The sequence below is a fragment of the Tachypleus tridentatus genome, chromosome 1, assembly GCF_004210375.1.
Source record: "Tachypleus tridentatus isolate NWPU-2018 chromosome 1, ASM421037v1, whole genome shotgun sequence".
In the NCBI taxonomy this organism is placed as follows: Eukaryota; Metazoa; Arthropoda; class Merostomata; order Xiphosura; family Limulidae; genus Tachypleus; species Tachypleus tridentatus.
Genome location: NC_134825.1, coordinates 37503656 through 37530327, shown reverse-complemented (window position 1 = coordinate 37530327; position 26672 = coordinate 37503656). Strand labels below are relative to the sequence as shown.

Below are 26672 nucleotides of genomic sequence, written 5' to 3'. Positions count from 1 at the left end.
ATTGTTTTTATGCTAAAACATACCAAACATTAACAAAGTATGTTAGACATTATAATGGTAGGTTTATTTCTTTAAATTCCTTGTTTACATATTTAGAACAGAAAATAATGCCTTCTTGCCTCTGGCATAATGCTTCATCTTGCCTGTTCTTTAACTTTCAACACATGCTCTGTCAACTTGAATGACCATATGACCTCTTTGTACGAGTTTGAAGTCTTTATGGATTTAATATTCCTAACTTTCAATATGGTGTGTATATCTTCACAAAATTTATCAGTTTTTCAATTAATGTTATAAGTCTTTTACACACACAAATAATTTTTAATGAAGTAGTTTTTTAATAAACTAAAATAAATAATTGTTCATGAATATATTGAGTATTCATTTTGAATTGTCTGTGCAGAGTAATTTTCATGTTGCATTTAAAAATACTTTGCCTCATATCAGAAATCTCATATTTTCTCTGTATTATTCCTGAAACCTCCTAAATACACTTCAAACTTTTTTGTTAAAACTGTGTATTTTATCTATTATTTTCTCTGCACAAACTCAAAACAGGAGCAGTCAATTTGACCAACCTCATAAATACCAAAGAAAAAATAAAAATAAATCTAAATGACTCTTTTTGTTTTTTCTTACTAGAATGACTTCAAACTGCAAGATGAAACTACATTCATTTATCCTAAGTAAAAATACACATCTATTTATAATTAAATTTTATTGTTTTATTTATCTTAGATTCATGTGTAACTACTATTTATGCCATTGTAAGTTGGGGAATGTGTAGTTCATGTTATGCCATCAAGTCACATTATCCACAAGCTGTTTGTATGCATGTCTCATTAAACATTTTTATTATATTATTTATTTTACCCAGTCTAATCTTAACTAACCTAAAAATATCACTATTTTTATATTTTATTTACTTTTATAATAATAAATAAATAATATACATGAAAAATGAGAAATAAAGAACTTACCAAATCTTCCATTTGTTACTGCTGATTGTTAATGACAATTAACCCTACTTTTTTATACTAATGGTTATAACGCACTAAATATTTCACCAAACAACTGACTAATAACATGCAAAAAGTAAACATCTTCCCTAATTCTCAGACTTTTCTGGTTTTCTAACTATGCAACAAGAGCTGTTACAAATTCATCCAATCTAGTCAATAACAAAGATTGTACTCTGAATGAAATTGATGATTTTCTGCTTGTAACAAAACATTATACAATATGTAATGTGGTAGATGAAAGCATTTACTTTCTATTGGCTATAGGTAATATAAGTTAAATGTAAGGGCAAACTATGAACATATCCTGGAAGAGAGAGGATATGACAGGTGTGTGTAGCAGGAGGGATCTGATTTTCTCTTTAATAGCTCTGTAACCAAACAAAATTGAAGACTATAAAGATTGTGATTCATCTGAATAATGATGATTCTGTTGCAAGTAATTGGTTAATTTCTTACTCTTTCAAAGGGTTGTGTAAAAAATAGTGAAGAGAAGATGCTTAGAGAAAATGTCAAGTGTGTCATACTAGGGAAATTCATGATTTTTTAGAAATATTTCCTTGTAGAATTAGGAACTCAAAACATATATACTATTAAAATATGGATTATTAGCTTAAATTTTATGCTATACCATTTGGTATAACATAAGCAGTTTAATAAAATTTTGAATATAAGATACTAAAAGTTTGTCACGTTGTAAAGAACAGCTGAAAAGAGGGAGTTAAATTAGCACTTTATACTTGCAACATTCATCTCTAATTTTCCATGATGTAGTTGAAAAACCTAATTGTAACTTTTAACAGAATATGATGTAATTTATTTTTCTTTTGCAAACAAGTTTGCATTTTAAATATAGTATTATTATCAAAACATTTTGCCTACATTTAACTTTGATATAACTTTACAGTTATTTTTATATTTTTTCTCCTTGTTTAGTGACCCGAAAGCACAGGACTTGTGTTTTTATCTTACCCAAGCTGTAAGTGTTCTCTGTAATGATAAATAGATATATATAGTCTTTCTGCCAGTAATATGGTTTTCAAATTATTTGCAAATTCTAGAGTATTAAAAACTGACTCCAAGAAATGTGTTTTGGTTCATGTAAGAATATTAATTTTTTGACACAGTCCATTTGTGTAGAAAAACTTAGCTATACACAGAAATGTAGGTTTTTGGTATCAATAAACTTGTGTTAACTTCATAATTTTAAAACAAGTTACTCTTAATGCATCATTCGAATCTGGCATTAGTGATTTAACTCTTTAGGTTTTGTTCTTTTTTTTTCAGTTTTTTATTTCACATTCTTTAGATGTATTTCATTAACCAATATCTACCAATTTTAGTTAGAATCACAGTATATTCCTCTTAACTGTTGTGATTGTTTTCTTCTGATGCATCAAGAAGGAACATAATAACTTGTTGGATTTAATTAGAGAAATTATTATTTTTGTTGTAAATATTTTTTGTTATTCAGAAAATATATGAATAACAAAATAAAACTGTTAAAACTCTTTTTGTTATTCTGTGTTTTACAACCAGTCTTGTCCACATTTCATAATTTGTAAACCTTCTCATTCAGAAGGAGCAGGAGTAACATTTTGTTTAGTATACTTTATTGACTTAGCATTTTGTTTCTAATTAAACTGAAAATGTTTTCCTGAAAACAAAAAAAATATATTTTATAGTTTTTTAAACACTTCCAAACATCTTCAGTTAGAACTGCATAAATATACTTCTTAACTGTATGCCTTGAAATAGTAGGATTTTTACACAATTGTTAATATTTATATATTTTTGTAGAAACAACAGATCAAAAACTAGATTTAACCTTTATTTTCTAAAGTAGCTAACTGAATGAGATTGTAACAACTTTAATTACTTCATTTTATGTTAGATTATTTATGTATTTTCTACTTGTTAATGTTTTTTTAAAAACAACACAGTTATGGAATTTCAAATTCTTTCTAAATATTTAAATATTATAAATAACATACTAGTATTTTATTTTCTGTGTATAATTAGCAATAACAATCTGTTTCTTTTTCTTCTGTCTGTAAGAAGAAAATATTCATGTGATTTTCAAAACTTATCTAACAGTATAAAAACTAGTAATAGATATTGAAATTTAGTTGATATCAGTTGTTCATAGTTTTCTTTTTTTATTCTGAGATATTTTTAAAATTTTCATTAAAAAATAAAAAATTCAGTGTTACATCATGTGTTGTAACAATATTGTGATCATTTTGATTATAAGTTTGGGTAAAGGGCATTGTGAAGTTATTTTTGTCATATTATTTGATATGTTTTATTTAAATGTCATTATTGTGGTTTTAGTGTGAAAAAATAAATTTCTGCATAAGGTTGGATTTCTCTACTGATAGGAAACTGGAATTGGTGAAGCATATTTGGTCTATATTGGTGATTTTAATTCATGCAGTTTGACACTGCTTCCTTTTTTGACTTTGTATTAGTAATTAAGCATGAAATAGCTTTTTGTGTGTAACAAATTATATGCATTATTTTGTACTGAGATTTGGATGCAAATTACATTATTTCTGTACATTTTTTCCAAGCTGCAGTTTGTTAAGTGCACTTTACATTTTTTTTTATAAGGCTTGTGTCCCCTATTTTGAAATTTTGGAGAAATGGATTTACAAAGGGATCATTTCTGATACCTACTCAGAGGTATGTGAAGTTGTATAACATTATGTGTTGTATTTATTCAGTTACTGTGTGTTCTTCTGTGGCTCAGTGGTAAGTCTTGGGGTTTTTACACTGAAAATTGAGGTTAAATAACCTCAGGTAGGCAGATCACATGTAGCATTATGCATAAGAGCAAACAAATAAACAAACACATTTACTGTAATTTTTAATAAACTATAAAGGTTTTAGGAAAAATATACAACCTTTTGTTTTCAGTATAGTGTGTTTCTGATGTTATTACCAGTTAACTTTGCTAAGTTATATATAAATAAACTTTAATACTAAATGATTTATGATTGTTAAACAAAAAAGTGTTCAAAGGTAAATATAAAATACAATCTAAGGAGAAGAGTGTGAAAAGAGGTTATATTGAAGCAGCTTCACACTGACAACTATAACATTTTTCTTAAATTCTTAATTGAATTCCAACCATTGCTCCACTGCCTAATATTGCTGTTTAAACACCAAAAGACAATGAAATGTGGAGAAAAAACCAGTAGACCTAAATACTATTTTAAAAAATAAGTTAACTTTAGATATTGTCTTATTTTCATATTCCTCTTATTCATTAATTTTTATACACTTTTGATTTGATGCTATACTGACAAATTAAGAGTTTCATCTGCAACATTATATTCATAAAATACAGCATAGATTGTAGTTGGTGTAATTCTCAATATTGATAGCATGTGTTCTGCTGTTATAGTGAATAACCAGTCATCTAGTGGTGAAACTCAGATATTCCTTTTTACAGTAGGACTTGAACTTACATAAAACAAATAAATGATTACTCACTAACTCTCTCAACATGGGCTCAGTTGATTTTACTGACCACATGGCCTCTTTGTATTCATATAAAGTCTACAGATTTGATACTACTAGTTTTCAACATAATATGTATATTTTCACAAATTGTGGCAGTCTTTCACATACAAAAACTAATTTTTTATGAAGAATTTTAAATTAAGAAAATTATCAATGAATATACTGAGAAGCTGTTTTTAATGGTCCATGTGCAAAGTAATTTTCATGTTAAAATTAAAAATACTTTTCCCATCTTGGAAATCTCAGATTTGATTTATGTAATATCTAAAACTTCCTGAATACATTTAAAATATTTGTTTTCAGTAAAACTATCTTTTGGCTGCTGTTTTCTCTAACTCTATAGAAGGTGGGCCAATTTAATCAACCCCATATAACCACCAGAAATAAACCAAAATAAATATAATTTACCCTTTTTCTCTTTCTAAAACAACTTCAAATTGTAATATGAAACTACATTAGTTTATCCTAAGATTTTAACTTGTAACAGTATAAATCTATTTATAATTAAATTTTATTGTTTTATTGTCCCTTTTACTGTCCCCTAAACCATGTATAACTACTTTTTGTGCCATTGTAAGTGGTATCTCACTTGGATAATGTGCAACTTGTGTTATGCTATTAAATTATTATACATTACCCATGAGCTGCTCACATGCACATTATATGAAAACTTTTAATTATATTATTACTTATTTTACCTAATCTAAGCTCAACTAACTCAAAAAGATTGCTATTTTTACATTTTAGTTACTTTTATAATAATAAATGAAGAATAGATGGGAAAATCAAGAAATAAAGTATTTAGCCGAATCTTTTTTCTTACTGCCTATTGTTGTTAGTACCTAACCAACTAAAATAAATAACTTTTATTTAATAAAATAATGCACCAAAAGAATGTAGAATAATAATCTATGAAAAGTAGCTAATTTTCCCTAACTATCACAATTTTTCTGGCATTCTAACTGTGCAACAAGAATGGTCACAAAATCATCCAAGCTTGTCATTTTCTTTCCCATGGGAATGAAACTTATACTAACTGTGAAATTGACAATTCACAGTTCAGAAACCACTATTATATAATAGTGATAGATGAAAATTTTGGATTTCTATTGGTTGTAGATAATATAGAATAAAACAAAAGAGATAACTATTAACAATTTCTAAAAGAGAGGATGTGAGAGATGGGTGTGAAAAGAGGAGTCTGATTTTCTCTTTGATGGCTCTGTAAAAATTATGGTTTGTCTGAGCAATGATGATTTTATTGTTAATAATTTACAATGAATTACATATTTATTAGAGGGGTAGTGGATAGAATAGAGAATAGGAGATGTCTAAAATATATGCATTATATTAGGGGAAATTTATGATTTTTTAAAATATTAATGTATAAAATTAAGAACTCAAACTTTATATGCTATTAAAATATCGATTATTAGCTAAGATTTTATGTTTTACTAATTGGTATAACATAAACAAAAATAGATTAGTAAAATTTTGAATATAAACCACTAAAACCTTGTGATATGTACTGTAAAGGATGCTTGTGGTGATAGGGTTAAGAACTGAAATGTTCACTATAAAAAGAAAGCTGTTTTCCTGAAGAAAGTTTTCAAAATATATTTTATTTGGATTTAGAGGTGTATTCTACATTGAAACATTATTCAAATGAATAAGGATTGTTCAAAACCTTGTAGTGGTAAGGATAATATTGTCATTCTGTATGTACATCTACATGCTGTATCTGTTAAACTTTTTGAACTGCAATTGAAAATTTTATATCTATAATAGAATTTGTTTATTATTATAAGCTGCAGCATTTGGGGTAAGATATTCAAAACTAAGGAAATATTCATTGTTGTTAGCCTCATGTGGCTTTGCTGTGAGAAAAGCATAAACATACAACACCTGCTATTGTCTTCTGAAGTACAGTAACTCATGTTTACATAGAAACTGAAACTAAATGTGGTTGTGACACAAATGTTATTTTATTTAATTTTGCTTTTAACAAAATAGCTGAATAAAAGCATTAATTTATTCACAAAGATAAAGAATCAGAAATCAAGAAAGGCTCATGTATGAAAAAGGATTTTATAAGTAGAAATTTGAAATGCAAGTTTGGAATTAAAATTAAATTTGCTAATATTTAGTAATTTGTTGAGTTTGAAAAAATATAAGTAATTGTGGAACTTGTTTAACACTTGTCACTGGGATACCTATATATTTACATGTATAAATTATTACTTCTTTTAATACAAAAATAGTTATTTTTCTAACAGTTTCAGCAAGTATTGTAGTACCATTTGTCTTCTCTTTGTGAAAAGTTTCATGCAACCAAACTAGTAGGTGCTCAAAATACTAAAAAATAATTGAATGCACTTCAAACTTAAAGAAATATTCAATTAAAAACAACTAATTAAATCAGTTGCTTTTACAACTAGAAATTAATGGCACAGTACTTGACTAATATGTTTTCACTGATAAAGAAACCAATGGAAATAGCAGCAAATAATAAAATAATAGAAGATTTTTAAATTTAACAAGATTTAGTAAGTTCTAGACTAGAACTTAGCAAAATTTTAAATTTTGTAGAGATACACACCATTAGGAGAATAAAATATATGGTATTGCTGATTCTGTAAAAGAAAAGATAAAGAATAAATATTATGGCTAGTGAAAATGAAATAAATCATGAAATTCTATAAATAATTGACAAATTTGCATAATTCAATTGGCTCTTTTGAATACTGTTTCAATATGCTGTTTATTATTGATAGTAGTATTAAAGGTGAATTTTATGTGTTTTTTTTATAATATAGGATCTGTGAAAATTATAAAAATAAAAATAAAATGTAAACACTAATTATTCTCAAACAACTGAATTATTTGAAATCAGTATAGGGAGAAGTTGTAGTTTAATTATTTATACTGATTAAATTGCTGTCTCGTTTAGCTTATCAGTTGGCCTGTAAAAAGTGTGTTAATTAATGTTTTAAAGCTTTTCATTATCATTAGTTTATAAAAATCTTCATAGGGAATGCCTGACATTTTTACATCAGTAAAGCTTGACATGTTATAAAGGTTTGATTTATAGAGAACAAGTTGGCATTAATGACAGCAGGTTTAAATCTTTTTATTTGTCATGATCATATAGACAGTCAATAAATAAAGGGGAACTGAGCTTCTCTTGTTTGGATCTAGTTTCAATTACAATATGCAGTGTCTTCTTGATATACAAAGTTCATTTGTTGATTGGGATCAACAAGAGCATCAGAATTCTGGAAGTAATGCAGCAGAATATATTTGTACAGTAATAGATAATCTTCTTAAATTCAGTATGATAGCTGAATCCAGGATTTAAGAAAAAACCCAATGATATCTATTTACTGAAAGTAATAATACAACCCAGTTCATTTTTACATGAAAATAACCTATAACAACATTTTAACTGTTTCTTTCATGTGCTTTGCACAGTTCACTGTATTACATTTTGGATGTGGGGATAGGCATAGCCTGGTGGCTAAGAATCTCAACTCTCAATCTGCTGGTCAGTAATTGAAATGTGTCCTTTTAGCTGTGGTGGTGTTATATTGTGATGGTCAGTTCCACTGTTCATTATTTTAAAGTAGCCCAAGTTGGTGGGTAATGTTACATCATTGCTTACCTTCTTGTTTACTACTTCATAATTAGGAACAGCTAATGGTCTGTGAGAACCTTTGCACAAAATTCATCTAAACAATGTTTCAGTCTCTGCTTTTTACCTTAGAAAAGCTGATAATAAGCTGTGTATATTGTTTTTTATCTTCTATTTTAAACTTTATTTAAATATAAGAACAAGCCTGTTTAAGGTTAAATTATGTATTTTAAAGTATCATAATTTTTATTGTTGATAAACTGACAAGCAATTTTTATGTAAATACATTTTTTTATTATTTTGGAAATATTTAAGTGCTATTACACTGTAGATATTTTAATATTTCTTAAAATTTCTTTAGTTTCTGGTTGAAGACAATGAACTAGTCAAAAAAGAAGAACTACCAGTTGATTATAGTGATGAGTATCCTTTTTTGAAAGTTGCAGTTGTAAATTCAAGCTGTTATAATTTAAGTCATTTTCTCAAATAATATGTATGACTACTGATATATATGAGACAGTTATAGTTGGTTTTAATTTCATAAAACATCAGCATCTTTTTCTTTTTATCAAATTTTAAAGTTTATATTAAATGTTATCCATATATATATACTCATATACTGCCTTTAACTTAACACTTGAATGACTAGCACGTGTCTTACTTAAATGTATAAACATGCTATCACAAAGATAACTAGCCAAGTGGGTTTAGGCATTCCACTCATAATCTGAGGATCTCTGGTTCAAATCCCCATTGCACCAAACATGCTCACCCTTTCAGCTGTGGGGGTGTTCTAATGTGGTGGTCAATCCCACTATTCATTGGTAAGAGAGTAGCCCAAGAGTTGGCAGTGGGTGGTGATGACTAGCTGCCTTTCCTCTAGTCTTATGCTGCTAAATTAGGGATGGCTAGTGCAGATTGCCGTTGTGTAGCTTTGTGCAAAAATTTTAAAACAACCACAAAGATACACATGCATTAGAAAACTTTTCTTTTAATAATAATAATAATACAAAATGTATTAGAAAAATCATGATTTAATTTCTGAGAACATTTTGCAATTTTTTCTCTATATATAACAAATATTTTAACATAAGTAAAAATATATTTTTAACACACTCTCATGGAGCTAAGAGGTGCTTTTACACTGCAGTTTGTTAAATATTAAAAGTAGGTTCAATCTGGAAACTCCCAGAGAGGGTTTCAGAAGTATCTTTTTGAAACAACTTCAAGAAACGTTTTTGGTTTTTAAATGATAGATATTTTAATGACATACAACAAATTCAAATATCAATACTAGCTACTAGTACTAAGGTCTACCTGCTGGAAGTAAATTCAACTACATACTCAGCATCATTAACTAAGCAATTGCCAATCTTTTGTGCTTTTGCTGTTATTTGCTTATATTTAGCTTTTAATTGAGATACAAACAATTTCAGCTTCAGTAGGGTTAGGTTGAAGCATCACAATAGGCAGCAGTAGAATGAATTGACAGGAACACTTTTAAAGCAGCTACAGGCATAATATTGTTATTGGCTTACTGTACAATATCTATCAAAGTGGTTTTAAATGGTTTTTGAATACCTCTGCATGTTTTTTGTGCTTGACCATTAAACTTGCGATGTGCTGACAGATTTTAGTCACCTTACTACTTCAGATTACTTTTTATAAAATGTTTTAGCTCAGATTAAGAAAAAAATTAGAGTGAGTGTTTTTTTCAACAAAAATTTTCCCCACTGGCTCGTGAAAGGCCTGTTAAAAATCAGAAGTTGGTTCATTAATCAGTGGTTTTGCTCTAATAAAAAAATAATTGATTTTGTCAAACATTTTATAACAATTTTTCTTTGCTTTATATAAGGATATGAGAAACTAACTGTTATTTTCAAGTTTGCAGTTCTGCTATGTAATAATGTATGATGCATCTGTCTCATAGCTTATAATGTGTGCTATTTTGTAACTTATAATGCATTTTATTTTGTTACTTATGTGTGCTACTTCATTACTTATAGTATATGCTATCTCATTACATGTAATATGTGCTGTTTCTTAACTTTTAAAGAGTTGTTGGTAGATTTTGTAAAGCAAAGTATTATTTTCTGAGGTGTTTGTTGTAGGAGATTATTCACAATCTGTGATAACAATTTACATATCCAATCATGTTGACCATGGCTATCCTCATGATCTGTAGATTATAAACTGTGACTCTTATTGCAGTTCAGTTGAAGTATGACGATTTGACCCTTATTTAAAAGGTTACATTATGAGACATTCTAGTGCAAAGTTATTTTATTCTATCATAATAAAAGCTTGCTAGGCATGACATTTTAGTGTTTTAAGGAAAGTGATATATTTAGTGTTGAACTGTATTAGTAAAGCAATTTAAGGTACAATTCCAATAAGAAAATTGGGCAACTACTCTGAAGTTGACTGCTAGTTAAGTGCCAGAAGTCATGGTGAAAGTTGAATAGGTTATCACCAGAAGTAACCCAATAACATAGCAGCTCATTGCAGTTATAGTAGGAACCTTTCTTGAAAATAAAAACAAGATAATTAATTCCAACACAGTACTCTTCATTCACTTACTAGATTAACTTTTATTGTATTGTGGTGCCCTCTATTTATAAACATTTTTGAATACATGCCACAAATTTTCAACCCTTTCTCTGTTGTAATCCAAAGTTCCAACATGTGTCTCATGTAAATCATTATGTGACAGTGGTGTTGTTCTATTTGTAGAGAGTTCTTGTAGAGAACTGTCAGTTCTTGTTTGGCAGTTCTAAAGTGCAGATATCTTTCCACAGAACAGTTATTACCATAAAAGTGATGTAATTTTTTATAACTTCATTCACATTGACTTCATTCATTCTGCCCTCCTCCTGATCAAGATAGACTTCTTTATCCCTCCATTGTTATGTTACTCACTCAGCTTCCTTCTGGGGTTCTTGTTCATACCTGTTTCTCCCTTTGCAACCTCTTTCTTCCCAGGATCTTTACCCAGTTATCCTAACCACTTGGGTTCAATGTTTGATCCAGGTGGCTTTTTTTCTGACTGATCTCTTTCATCTTTCCTCACATAAGTTCGCTTCTCTCTTGCATCTCGTCTTTGTTGGCTATTGGAGGTGATTCTTCTATAGGACATGTGGATGATTTCAAACATGTTCATCTACCACTACCTACACTACATTTTTGTTTCTGCTTCCTTAGAGTTTTGCCTACCATCTTTGGTACAGCTGTGACACAAGATAAGTCTTTACTAATGCTTTCTTTTCTTTCATGCTCCACTGCTTCAGCTTCACATTGGACCCCATTCTGTAGCAAGTGGTGCCTTAATAGGTATTCTGTCTGTATTCTGAATGAGTTCCACTTAGATGGCTGTAACCAGTTGTAGACATCCTTCCATCAAATCCTAAGTGTAGGCCATGCTGATTCCTATATTTCCATGTTGTGTATGCTCATGCTTGAGATGGGTTGTTTCAGAAGATCATTCAGCTGTAAATTCCTCGTAATACTTGCTTGATAATATGCCCATTCCAGACTGCATCATTCATGGACCACATGGGTGAAACAAAAGGAGATTGCTGCCCATTCCTGCCATGCTTCAGTTCATAACTCAGTCTAGTCTGCTTTTAAAATTAGGGTGGTTGACTGTGGAGGCTACCTACTTGGTGGATTTCAAAAAGAATGCTACACCTATTCAGTTCAGAATAGAGCATTGGTGTTCTGTTGGTGTAGAGGGAGTTACAAGATCGGGTTGAATGCATGCAATAGACTTCACTCGGATTCCAGATGACATATTTCTGGGTCCCTATCATGAACCATTGTGTGTGCTCCTGGAGTCTTCTGACAGATTTCTTATAGACTCTTGAAGTGAAGATGGTATAGGTTGTCATCCTACACACACACAAGGATGTCAGTACCCAGCAAGTGAGGTTTTGGATGTAGTTGACTTGCCAAGTGTAGTTTGTCACTATTTAGCCACTTTATACTTTGGGATACATCATTTCCTTCCCATTTGCCATTGTGTGCTTGAGTGATTCTACTTCTTTTTACATCTTTTTGTTACTCCATCCTCTCCCTTGCAGATGTACTCTTTTCTTGTTCTGCAATGTCTGGTCTTCCTGATCTTATCACTTTTCTTAGCAGAGAAATACCTGGCTCACATGTGGTGTGATGACCTAATTCAGATCTTCTGATCTTTTCCTCCCAATTAAGGGGAGTTCTTTGGAAACTTCTGGGGGATACACCTTTACCTTTCTAACACTGGTACTTCCTCCAATTTAATGTTGGATTCAGGCTAATCTTATGGATGGAAAGTGAGTACTGTATCAGAAGTTATAATTTTTCCTAAATGTATTTTTAATAGGTACTTCACTCCTCTTACACTTCCCACCCTTCCTTTTCACTATTTTCCATTGCTCACATCTTCAAACATAACTTTGTACTCAACTTTCTAAAACAATCTTTGTTCTAGCTAAGTCTCCATCAGCCTTGAAATCATTTTTTTTGCAAAACATTTTGAAACGTAAAACTATGTCTTCTAAAAAACCCTGCATATATGAAAATCCAGACTGATCTTTTTCTTTCTTAAGCAAAAAAATTCTCATAAGAACTCAACCTCAGAAATTAGTTAAGTCTTTCTATCCACAAATTAAACTGTGCATGATTTTCAAATAATTATTTTAAATTCGTAACATTCTGAAAGAAAGACATATTGTCTTACTATACTGTACTTAGGTGTTGTTTGCCATTGTAATCATGGTGATTCTTAGGCCACTTATATTTGCAAAACCCTAAATAAATGAAAAATGCATTTCTCTGAACATATAAGTATTTCAAGCGGAATTGATCATTAGCTTTTTCATCCTTGTGTTTCTTTCTATGTATATATTATGGTTCTCTCTCTCTCTCTGTGTGTGTAGTTAAAATACCATCAAGTTTATTTCTGTTGATAATTTCAAATTTATAACATTAGATTCTTCAATAAAGTATTGTTCATCATAGAAAGTTTACTGATGCTAAATTACCATTCAAATTTAAACCACAATCTTATCTACTTTAAACTAAATTTTTTTTTAAAATTTTGTTCAAAAAAGCCATAAATGCTTTACACAAACATTGTAATATTTTAGTAACCCAGTTTTGTTAAGTGCTTAATAGTCTTTCAGTGTTTGTGTGAAACATTTATGGCTTATATGAGTGAAATTAATAATATTTTAGCACCCCTTTTTGTTTGTACTTAATACTCTATCAATTTACATTTACATAATTTTCATGTCCTCTTCAGTGTATACATCTCTCACAGATTACTGATGACAGTATTTGGAGAAAATTCAATTTTGGGGTGGTATGGCTATTAGACAAAACACCTAACTGTATAATCTAGTTGACACAGCATTTTCTCAAGAGAATGTCAGTGTAAACAAGAAATTCATACTATACTATTTGGAGACATTTCCCATTGACTTTTGTGTCGTTGGGTTTCTCAAATGGATTTCTGGAAGTCACTGTCTACAAATTGCATTCTTTCCAAAGTCTATCAACAAATAAAAAGGAATAGAACAATGACATCAGTAAATTGTTGAAAAGCTTTCAGCTGTGGAAATTTTGTTACAGAGCAATAGTTCGTAATTATATTCATCACATAAAAACGTCTATGGTTGTGGAAGAAGGGATTTTAAAATCTACACACTGATCCTTGTGTCATTGCCATTAATCGTTAATCTGTACTTCACTTCATATTACATTCCTCAAACTTAAAGAAAATCATGTTACTTGTACTGTAACCATACCTCCTTCAGTTAATGATTTTATTCAGGAAACAAAGTTATTATTTTTAAAAAGAATCTTACTATATATATTTTAGAAATTCTTATAAACAATATATATGATATGATTGTTTTTGAGTATCACAATAGTTCAGATAAAAGTTTAGGCACAGTAATAATGGTGATGTTTACACTTCAGTTTGTTTTTACCATTCTAGTAATAAATAAAATACTCAGCTGTTGTAAACAATTATCTCCATATTTCAGTCATGTGATAATGACATATTCTTGAGATTTTCATATTTTGCATACTACTATCACAATTTTTGACTTGTAGTTTAGTGAATACATCTCTGTATTACAAAAGGCTGTGAAAATCTTTTTTGTGAAAAGTTCATACAATTTGTACCTAGTTTAATTTCAAGATAGCATCATTGTAAAGAGATGGTAGAGGTTACTGAGCAGCACTAACATGACAGATAAAGAAATTGAGGGCTCAATTAAAAGCAACTTCAAATGGAACTGATTGAAGAAAGAAGTAGAACTTACATTTTTTTTGTGCAGTAAAGCACAAATGGTGAAATTAAAACTAAGAAATCATGACAAAGGTGATTTATCAAGAGCTTTATGTAACAAACCTATATGTTATATTTTGTGCTAATTCAATATAAGAACACTTCACTGATTTAACTAGAGTTTTTATGTTAAAAGTTATGAAATGAGTTTTCTCTCCTCAAGTGTTTTTGGTTAATTTTCACTAACTGTTTATGAATTGCTAGTCCTAGCAGTTATAAATTATGCAATAAAATTAATGGTATGACATTTAAAAGTAAATAGCTTTATGATTGGTTAATTCAAAATATATCAGTAGAATTCTTGAAAGTAATGGGTGATACACTTGATGAAGGCAGCAGAGAAGTCCCAAAATGCACATCATTATGTTTTCATTAAGTGTAAAACCTAGGCTTATTTTAAATATTGGTCTAAACAACAACAGAGTTTCATTGCTTAAATTAACTGAACTTATATCCAGGAAAATGAAAACGTTTGTATATGATGTGTGAATATCAAGCATACAAATATATTATCATGAGAAATATAAATAAACATTTATACCAGAATAACAACAGAAAAGATGGTTCACCAACAGCAAATTATGTATAGCTGTGTTGGTTGTGAGATTCAAAATAACTAATTTATGTAGTACTTTATGAGAGAATTATAGTGTGATAGTTTTTGTTTTTCTGAAATGTTTTTGCCACTTTTATATTTTAATAACGAGCTTTTTGTTATATGTGTAGTTACATCTTGTACAAAGATAAAATACTAATACAATGTTTGAACTTTGTAACCCTCAAATAGCTGTTAATAACATTGTGCAAAAAGTGTCTTGATATTTGAGTAAACTGTAAAATTTATTGTAACATAATTTGCTTTGCAAATTACATGCAAGAATAAGACAGGTTGTTCTCTTTCATTGTTGCTAAGTTACTGGGAAAAACGCTACACCATTAGAAGGGAAAGGATACCCACCTTTCTTGGAAGAATAGCTGATATGATATTACGGACTGGGAAGTACCTGAATGTGATTCGTCAGTGTGGTAAGTTCATAACTATTTAAAAATTACTTAGTAGTTGAAGAGAAAAAATGTTTATAAGTTTTTACAAATATTTATTGTCTTGTCTTTGACTGCTAATTGTTTGCTTATGGCAGCATGTATATATAAATTCAGTGTCATTGGTTTGTTAAAAGACAGCTAAGAATTTCATGTTGTCTTTTTGTTTATTTATCAGGACTATTCAGAAGATGACATACCACTATTTGCTAAGTTATTTAAATCACAGCCATTATTAGGATTACATGAATCTTATATGTTGTTTCCAGTTTATCTCCAGTCCATACTTCTAATTCTTGAAATACTGTAAAACAGCTGCCATATTACTATGTGCTTGTTGGAATTGGGAACTATGTTGTGTACTTTATCAATTAAGTGTGTATAATGTTAAGTTTTCATATGTTTACTGTTAGTTTCATAAGTTTCTTTTTGTTTTAGGAAATGACATAAAATTTCCTGATGCTGAGCATATAGTGTACACTGTCACAGAAAGACAGTATGTGGAAAAGATTGAAACAGCTTATAAATTTGCTAGCAAAAAGTTGTTGGACCTGCTGATGGAAGGATCAGATTTAATGGGTCGTTTAAGGTGTGTGTGTTAACTGTATTTTGTTGTATCCCTTAAACAAACTATGGGATGAAAGTACCCAAAACCTAACAGGCATATTAAAGAATACATAGTTCATACATTTAAAAAAACATTTAATTATATTTAGTTTTTGTATAATGTTTTAGCATCTGAATTTCATGAAAGTGCACTATAAAATATTTTTTATAAAAAAATAATAAAAATGCTTCCTTTTGTCTTAAATTTCTCATTAGTCATTAGTTTAAAATCTGAAAGAAGTGTTCAATTTTTAGTAAGTTTTTTGTCTGATTTTATTCCTGTAACACCATACAAGTTTATAGGAATTTGCATGTGGTCATTCACCTATACAGTGAAGAAATTGTAACTAGGAAAATATGAAGAAAATGGGTAAACCCAGAATTCACTTATTTTTTGGTGATTAAAAAGTTGTATTTTATATATGAAAGCAGTTTTACTGTATTTTTGCTAGCCAAAGTAAGAACAAAAACCTGATTAAAAATTACATAAATACCACACAATTGATCATGACATATAATCTAACATCATTGCAGAACTCTAGGCCTCTTTATTTGCCAACTCTAGATATCCTTACTTGAACTTTTGTTCTAGAGAAACATTTTTATAGATGCCAAAAGGAAATAAATTAACCACCATTATGATCAACAAGAAAAAACGTTTTCAGAAAGTATTGAAACATTTCCAGGTTTGTAATTACTAAAAATATTGTGGTCATCTTTTAGATGTAGCTTTTATACTAATTACCACTTCAAAATTTAATAGAGGTAGAAAAATGCCATCATAAATAACTTGGAAGTAGCTTACATTACTTTGGAGCTAAGAATCTCCCCTTTGTCATTGATTTTTAGTTGGAAAGGTGCATATGTTTTTAAGCATGAAATATAAACTTATTTGTCAGGACTGTCTGTAAGAGATAGACATATGAGTTCAATCAATTAAATCACAGCTCAGCCTCTAGAAGTTTCAGAACTATGTAATATTCTTTGTTGTTTAGCAACTACCAGAGTAAACCATTGAAGCAATAAGCAAAATAAAAAAATATAAAATATGTAGTATGCTGTTCTTTCACCCCTCCAAGCATTACATGAAGTATAGTGAAACATTTTTTTCACCTTTTTTGTAAAATGTTTTAATACCAGTTGCACCCTATTTTATGGCACAAAATTATTGAAATAGATGTCATTTATATGTTTTAATTAAATTTGCACTTGGAGTTACATAGGATCATTTCAGTTGCTAAAGGAGTGTTTAGGAAATATGTAGCATAAATAGATGACACTGTATTAAATCATTAGGCCTTAATAGTCCAGTAATTTAGTAAACTTGAACTAATTATTTTGCCAAACAGTAAAATTATTGTTTATAGATCCATCCTAATCCATAATCATATACTCCACAATTCACTGTTGGTTGATTGTAGAGATTAACAGTATATTTGAGGATATTATTGGTGGGAAGAATGGTGTGTATGATTATCTGGCTTATAATGAAAACAATTATCCTAGAATGTAGGATAATGTTGAAAAAAGTGGAGAAAATCTGTTGATTGTTATATTAAATTCCTATGTTGTAAATTGTTTATAATATGTGTGTTAAAGGTTGAATATTGTATTTGGATTATTGTCTGAGGTAACCATGTTTTAAAATGTTTCATTACCTAAAACTATAATTGTTCAGAATATCTTCTGAGGCAATACAATTTTAGTAGTGTTTTTCAGATTGGAACTGCCTTATATCTGTTGCTGACATTTTGATAACTTTAAACAAAGTATGATAAAACACTGTTTCCAATGGTTTCACACAATTTAGTATGTCTTAGTTTTGTTGAACTTTTTGTAAAGTATATAAATTTATGTTGTTTTCAAAACCAGGTCTGTAAAACATTACTTTCTGATGGACCAAGGAGATTTTATTGTTCAGTTTCTGGATATGGCTGAGGAAGAGCTGGTCAAAGATATTGATGATATTATGCCAACTCGTTTAGAGTCGCTTCTAGAGCTTGCTCTTCGAACCAGTGTGGTGAACTCAGACAAATATAAAGATGACATCCGGTATGTTGATATTTCTTATAATTATCAACAGTTAGAATGTTAGAACTTGTTTGATCAAGTCAATATATGTGTACATTTTTTGAAAAGTTTAACACCTCAGTTTGTGTGTTATGCCTTTGTAACTGTTTTGTATGTATATAATGCAGATGTTTTTACATATTTTTCACTCATTAATATTAACATCTGATTAGAGTAAGCTACCTACTTGGAGTGAAACAAAAAATCAACTAAGTAATGATTATAACTCATTAAATATATTTTCTTGTGTTATTGCTTATAAAGAATGGAATGCATTGTTTTGTAAGTTGGGAAACTTCACTCTTAATGATGTTTTCAACATAAATTCATGATTTTTGGCCATTTTAAAAGGTATGGGTTAATTCTAAATATATGTACATTAGCCTGACAGTGTGAAACAATCTCTAATAAAAGCAAAGATATTAAAAATGAAAACTAATAGAAGTAAACATATTAATTTTTTTTTCAGTATTGTTAATGAAAATAATGAAGACATGATAGATTATACCAAACATACAGAACACACTTGAAATATTAAATGAAGCCCCCTGTGATTTGATTTTAATTTAATTTTAATATCAAATAAAAATGGTTATTGGAGCTGCAGCCGTTATTTCAGTGAAATTTGTGTGGAATACAATTCTCATTGGTGGTCGCAGCTAAGTTCTTTAGTATTTTCATGTGATGATTAAGACAACAAAATTGTATTGTAGCACTGTTTTCTGTGTGTAATATAATTAAATATCCACCTAGTAAATGAAAGAAATATATATTTATATATGTATTTAAAATATTCTCAATATGTACACATCTAATAAAATATCTCCACTAGGTTATCTGCTACTATTTTATATATTGAACTACAGAACAAGTATGAAAATGTGCAAAGATATTTCATCCATATTAAATTATAACTCAATTGTAATGAAATAACCAAATTTACTGATTTTTACAGCATTACCTATATGTCAATAAAACAACATTTTTATATGAAAAGTGAGAAAGAATTGTGTTGTTAACAGTAAAGATAATTCAAATCACAGACGTCTTTTAGGAGGAAAGAAAATTAAATTGTATGTTTTGAACAGATAGTACTGGAAAAGAATGAATACAAGAAATATAGATGTTTTAGATGACCTATATACACATGAGAGAATGTTAGTGTACTTCATGTAATCATTTGTATTGCTATAAGTTACAACAAAATGAACCTAATAATCCAAATATTTTCAGAAGGTAGTGTTTTTTATTAAGAATAAACAACACAAAATATGAAGCTTCTTTAAGTGTGAGTTATATGATTTGACAATAATTCATGTAACTTTTATATCTATTCTATGTAATTTTAAGACTTGTGAGACTTAGTAAATTGCATTCATTTTTCAGGTTCTGAGAAATATGAAAAGGATAATATGGCTAAACTTATATTAGTTCTTTTGATAAACTCATTGCAAAGAAAAATGTATAATTTTGTCAGATGTTAAAGTTTTTATGCCAATTGTCAGTTAAGAGCTTTCTTTTACTTATACTTATTAATAGCATATATACCGTGTTGTTGTTGTTGGATCTTTCTATAGTAGGTTTCTGTGACTTGGTGATAAATTCAAAGATAAATGTACAGAATACTCTCCACTTGTTTTCAAAATAATGTATATATGTTCAAACTAGTTAAATGTATGTGCAATAAATTCTTCAGACTTTAGAAAATGTAAGCATATTATAAACACTTTATATGTAGTTCTTTTCTTCTTATCAAAAGTCTAATTAGGCCTATTCAATTGCTTCAGAATTTCAGGTGACAAGTGAAACTAACTACCTTCCATGTATAGTCTGCTTACACTAGCACTGAGTTACCACAGTAATTTCTCTGGTCCTTGTAGTTCATATATCATCTGTTCCTTTTGTCAAAGTGCACTCAGTCTGGTTCAATTACTTTAGAACTCATTTTGATGGAATAAACTATACTTTTTGTCTCTCTTAAAACTTGGTTTTCCTCTTATGGCAAATGTTAAGCCTATGTTAACTGTTAAACCTATTACTTCTGTAGTAGTTAACTTAATGCCAAACTTTTCCTTGTGACCTTAAATGTTTCTGCTATTGTCTTTTTCTGTATTTTCATCTCACACTTACTTAATCATCTACTCACTATATTTCCTACATGAAGAAGTTACAAACACACCTTTCAATAACTGTGCTCTTAACTCTCTTATAATAAAAACAAACAATAATCATAAAATATTCATTCACAAAGTAATTAATTATATCTACACCTTAAAAAATCTTTTATATCATAAGCATTTTGTAACATAGGTTTTGTGTACTAAAGTTCACTAAGTAAAAACCCACTTTTTTCATTGTTTAACAACCAGCCATAAATTTAATAATCATTAAACCATATAAATAGAGAGAAGTTATGAATTTAGTGAACCTTGGGATTTGAAGATGTTGAACAGAGGAATAAATGAGGATGGAGGAAGCTATTCATGTAAAGAAGGAAGACAAGCTTCACAATTGAACCATGTAATTGAAAACAGAAGAACCAAAGAGAATAAAGTTAGAAAGCAGGATAAAATCACATAATATGTTAGTTTTAAGGAAATGAAAAATGGAAAGTAAAATTAAGAGAAAATTAGATGGAGGATAAAGAAAAATTATTTTGAAAGAAATGAAAAGGATATGGGAAGAAATGGTAACAGATAATGAAGGATACCAGGAAAAAATTTGGAGAAGATTTAATATGACATTAGACAGGCTAGGCATGAGGGCTGAAACAAGAAAAGGAAATAGAGCATTTGACTGAAAATGTAGAGTCAAAAGAGAAGTAAGGAGGCAGTTGACAAAATTTCAAAAAAAATAAAAGGAGAAAGGAGTTATAGCAATTATATAAAAAAATTAAATGTAAAGGCTATAGAAGGGTAAAACTGATGGATAATAAAATGAGTGAAGAGTTTAGGACAGTGCTTATGTTTCTGACAGAGGGGAAAAGGACAATGAACAAAAGTGAACACAGAAGAATGAAGGGAGCACTTTAATAAGGTAAGAAGAAAATGAAAAAAAACTGCTAGAGATAAATTGGTAAGAGGAATTATTTATAAGAAAGTGGATGGTTATTGGACAGAAGAGGAAATGGAAATGTGAGTAAACTGAAGAAAGGAAAGAGTACATTACGTGTGGATGTGTTGAACGAATTTTATGGGAACTTGAAAAAGGAAAGAAATGTGAGTTAAAGTGGTACCAACTTTACAAAATGTTTAATAGAGATAGATGAGTTAAAGGGTTTAAATATCTGAAATAGTGGGTTTAACATCAGGAATACAGCAATGGAACAAATAAAATATATTGAGGCAAACATACAAAGAGGATTGTAGATCATTATTTAACAGAAGGTGTAATGTGGGCAGTTGCACTTGATTGAATGCCTAATAGATTGTCATTAACTACAGAGCAGATGTTTGGAGATAGGAAGATGGAGTAGAAACAAGTCACATGAAACAGATATTTTGTTTAAACAGAAGCTTTTATTATATTTAACAAATGGATGAAAAAAGAACTGATATGGCAATCAGTATATTAAAAACATTTGTGCATTGATTGAAGATGATCAAAGGAAGGGAAGTGGCAAAAGCATTGAAAGCAAATGCAAATTAACTAGGAAACAATAGAAGATATAGGGAGGAAGAGGAGATAGAGAGAATGTATGAGGAGAGTGGAGATTCTCAAATATTTGGTGATAGGTGAAGGAAACAAGTTAAAAATAGATTGAAAAAAGCAATAGTAAATAAATTTAGCAAAAGTTTCTACAAGATTGAGGTAAAATTAAGAAGTCTGTTCATTGCAACTGTATAGGATATGTTAAATCAAAAGAAAACTGGAAAAACTTTCAAATATAGCAAGAATAAGGGGTTATAATGTATGAAGAAAGATGGATAAAATAAAAAGAGGAAATGTAGAATTTGTAAAGAAAATGAGAGAAAAATCAGACAAAAGGTAGGACCGTCTATTAGGGTTGGCTTAGATTGTTCCTTGAAATGGTGTTTTAATTATTGTTTCAGTATATCATCAGAACTTTACAATACTGTATAGTGTTTTTTTTTATAACAATATATATATAATAATTAGGTTACAAGTTCTGGAAATAGCTGCAAATATTATAGCAGAAAGTTTGAATTTCATGCTCTTCTTTCTTTTTTTTATTACATCACAACACAAAACCCAAAACAGTGGGATCAACAAATTACATAGTTGTGACAAAGTTTCAAACAGAGTATCCAATTTTATAAATAATATTAATAATTAGCAGTAAGTAAAAGTAATAATAATAATTCTAATGTAAATGATGTTATCATTACCAATTAAAGTTAGCTTTCTTACAGAAATATGGTATCTCTTTAACACTTCTACGAAAAGTGGGGCCTAAAAGGCCCCAGAGCAACTTGAAAGGTTATTAATATTAGGCTAATAATTTTGTATTTAAATGAAATTGCCATTTAAATCCATTAATGAATGGATTAACGAGATTCCCACTGTCCCTATCTACTATCTAGCAAAACCACAGCCAGGAGAACTGGCTTGGAGAAATCAGGACTAGAAACGTCTTTTGTAGGAGTGTTAAAAAGCTAATTACAGGGTGAGACAGGAATTACCACCCAATAATAGATGAACTATAAATCTAACACTTTGGACCTTACAAGTGTAGAGGATGGTGTTTTGAACGTCTTCCGCCTTTTGTCTCCAAGTCATTGTGTATGTATTATGTTGTCTGTCTGCATAGTATTTTCGTGGATTGCAGAGAGTATGTTGGTTGGTGAAGAAAAACCCTCTCATCCACACATAAAACCAAATTTCTACAGATGTTAGGTTAAAGACACCTTCATAACTTGGCCCACAGTTATGAAAACTTTCCAGTCTTTCAAGAACATCCTAATTCTATGTACAAAAGAATCCACTTCACCATGGAAACAGAGGAACAAAACAGCCTACCATTTCTTGACATGCTCATCAGTAGTCAAAAGGGAAAAGTCATTACAACTATATACAGAAAACCCACCTACATGAACAAATGCCTACACTTCCACTGCTTCATCCAAAGTTGATAAAATATTGTGTAACCCAATGCCTAAACAAGAGAGCAGAAACATTTGCAACTAAGATGTTCATTGAAATGGAATGCCAGTAGATTGTAGAATAATTTAAACAGAACAGTTAATGCCTTCTTCATCAAAAACTCCTTGCAGAAAACCAAAACAGAAAGAAACAATAAGAATAACACTTGCCTGCCACTTTCCTCCCCTACTTGCAAAATGTCAGTGAAAAACTCAAGTAAATAGCCAAGATATCCAACATAGACATCCAGCAGAAGTCTTTCGAGACATTGAAATCCATTTTGGTGAAAAACAAATGAAAATCTCCCAGTGAGAAACATCATTTATGAATTTGTGTTCCTGCAACAAAATATTTACTGGAGAAATGGAAAGAAAACTTGAGACAAGAATAAAAGAACATACAAACAGTACAAAACTTATGAAAACCCAAAATTCATTGATGAAGAACATACCATGTCAACTGAACACAAACTGATAAGAAACTAGAATCACTGATGCAGACAAACTTTGGAAGGCAAGAAAAATTAAAGAATCATTTTGCATTAACACAATAAAACCTTCATTAAACAGAGATTCTGGAATAGAGATGAGTAGCCTATGACTATCATTGGTTGAATCTACAGGAAGTCTCCACTAATCAGACACATGAATAACCAGTCAATCATAGCACATATTCCACAATCCACCAGAATACTATAAAGAGAGACAACACTACACACACACACACACACACACACACACACACACACTAACCCAAAGACAAAAGGTGAAAATTTTTGAAGCATCATTGTTTGCATGTGTTTCTACAACAGGAGGCTTCTGTTCATTCAATTTAGTTTCATCGTGAATATTCTAAATAAACAGCCTATCAAAAATTTTTTAATTTTGTTGTATTTAGTACTTGGTTGTAAATACAAACTTTGTAAGTCTGTTGAAACAGTGCATTAAAAATAAATAAAGATCAACTTTTCAAAAAAACAGTAACTGTAGGGATGGCTAACATGAATCCTTGGAAAACAACACAAAGATAGTAGATGTGGCATTTACATAAACACTGTATAATAGCACAGGAATGAATTGACTTATATGTGTATGTATGTGTGTGTGTGTGTATAACTATTCAATCACAATTGAGGTTAATTTATCCTAGTTTTGTTTGTTAATATTGTACTACAATGTAGGTACCTCTTCTAGAACAATGATGAAATAACATAACTATAGTGCTTTGAGGTAGTAGGATACAAATATCTTAATGGCTACTTGGATTAAAGAAACCAGCTTGGCAAAGTATATGTATACAGTCATGTGAAAAGTTAGGACACCCTATGAAAGCCTGTGTATTAGTGTAACATTTTTTTGGATATATAGATAATTAATCTCAATTTTAACAATACTGAGAGATTGTAGGAATATAACTAAACAATTAAAACTGAAGAAAAGACTTTTCGAGATCTTCTGTAAATGTAATTCTACAAAAATGCATATTCTAACTGAGGAAAAAGTTAGGACACCCCCACATTTATTCCCGCTTAAAATGGCTCAACTCACACACAGGTGTATCACACCAGGTGCACATGATTAGAAGATCGTTACTCAGCATTTTGAGGCTTGCCCTATTTAAACCTCAGACATTTAGTTTGGTGTGCTCCTAAAGTGAGCATGAGCACCATGGTGAGAGCAAAAGAGCTGTCTGAGGCCTTCAGAAAGAAAATTGTAGCAGCTTATGAGTCTGGTAAGGGATTTAAAAAGATCCCAAAAAATTTTGAAATCAGCCATTCCACTGTCCGAAAAATAGTCAACAAGTGGAGGGCTTTCAAAACAACTGCCAACATGCCCATGTGTGGTCTTCCAAGCAAGTTCACCCTGAGAGCAGACCGCAAGATGCTAAAAGAGGTCTCCAAACACCCTAACATGTCATCACAGGACCTACAGCAGGCTCAAGCTACTGTTGATGTGAAAGTGCATGCCTCTACAATCAGAGAGAGACTGCACAAGTTTAACTTGCATGGGATGTGTGCAAGGAGGAAACATTTGCTTTCTAAGAGAAACATCAAGGCCAGACTGAAGTTTGTCAGAGAGAATGTAGACAAAGACCAGGACTTCTGGAATAAGGTTCTTTGGACAGATGAGTCCAAAATTGAATTATTTGGACACCAGAACAGAGGGCATGTTTGGCGAAAACCAAATACAGCATTCCAGGAAAAGAACCTCATACCAACTGTGAAGCATGGAGGTGGAAGTGTCATGGTTTGGGGCTGCTTTGCTGCAGCAGGACCTGGACAGCTCACAATCATAGAATCCACCATGAATTCTACTGTATACGAAAATTAGAGCTGAAGCAGAACTGGCCACTGCAACACAACAATGACCCAAAACATACCAGTAAATTCACCAAGGACTGGCTGAAAACTAAGAAATGGATAGTCCTGGAATGGTCAAATCAAAACCCAGATCTTAATCCCATTGAGATGCTGTGGGGTGACTTGAAACGGGCTGTACATGCAAGAAACCCCTCAAACATCTCGCAGCTGAAAGAATTCTGCATTGAGGAGTGGGGCAAACTTTTTTCAGACTGATGTCAGAGACTGGTAGATGGCTACAAGAAGCATCTCACTGCAGTTATTTCAGCCAAAGGGGTAACACTAGCTATTAGGGAGTAGGGTGTCTTAACTTTTTCCTCAGTTAGAATATGCATTTTGTAGAATTGCATTTACAGAAGATCTTGAAAAGTCTTTTCTGTAGTTTTAATTGTTTAGTTATGTTCCTATAATCTCTCAGTATTGTTGAAATTGAGATTAAATATCTATATATCCAAAAATGTTACAAAAATACACAGGCTTTCATAGGGTGTCCTAACTTTTTCACATGGCTGTATTTTTATATGTGACGAGTATATATGATTGATTGATATAAATTCAGAGATGTATGTTTTTATCAAAAGTTAAAAAAGTAAACATAAATTGTAAATGAAAGTAGTGTCTTGTATCTTATAGCAATAAGCCTAATGTATTTTTGTTGAGACTTTTTAGTAGCTTTGAGTTCCAGGATACTGTCAAGAAGATTGGTAGTTGCATAACAGATACAAACAGTCATGTACATTTATAACCACATGAGGAATATGCTGATTATAGATGTGTAGGGTACTGTAAAATTATTATGAAACAGTCATTTTTACTGAGGATGTATGAAATGATTCACAAAAAATATTTCAATACATTGATTCTCTTGGTTAGAATGCTTTTATAACATTTCTTCAAGAAGGTCCAATATTTATGTTACAAGACAGATATCTTTCATGCTTTTTACTAGTGGTTTCCCTTTGGCTTGATGAATGATAC

The 26672-nt window shown here is 30.2% G+C and overlaps 1 protein-coding gene across 3 annotated transcripts in view; it reads left to right on the top strand.

Annotated features, from left to right (window-relative positions):
- Positions 1-26672, top strand: part of LOC143246311 (gamma-tubulin complex component 2-like) — an 88887-nt gene that overhangs the window by 37688 nt on the left and 24527 nt on the right. For all 3 annotated transcript variants that reach the window (XM_076492823.1, XM_076492813.1, XM_076492831.1), the window contains 6 exons: positions 1956-1998; positions 3633-3704; positions 8540-8601; positions 15429-15541; positions 15995-16145; positions 18035-18214. In XM_076492823.1, the coding sequence (XP_076348938.1) occupies positions 1956-1998; positions 3633-3704; positions 8540-8601; positions 15429-15541; positions 15995-16145; positions 18035-18214 (621 nt within the window). The remainder of the gene's footprint in view (positions 1-1955; positions 1999-3632; positions 3705-8539; positions 8602-15428; positions 15542-15994; positions 16146-18034; positions 18215-26672) is intronic.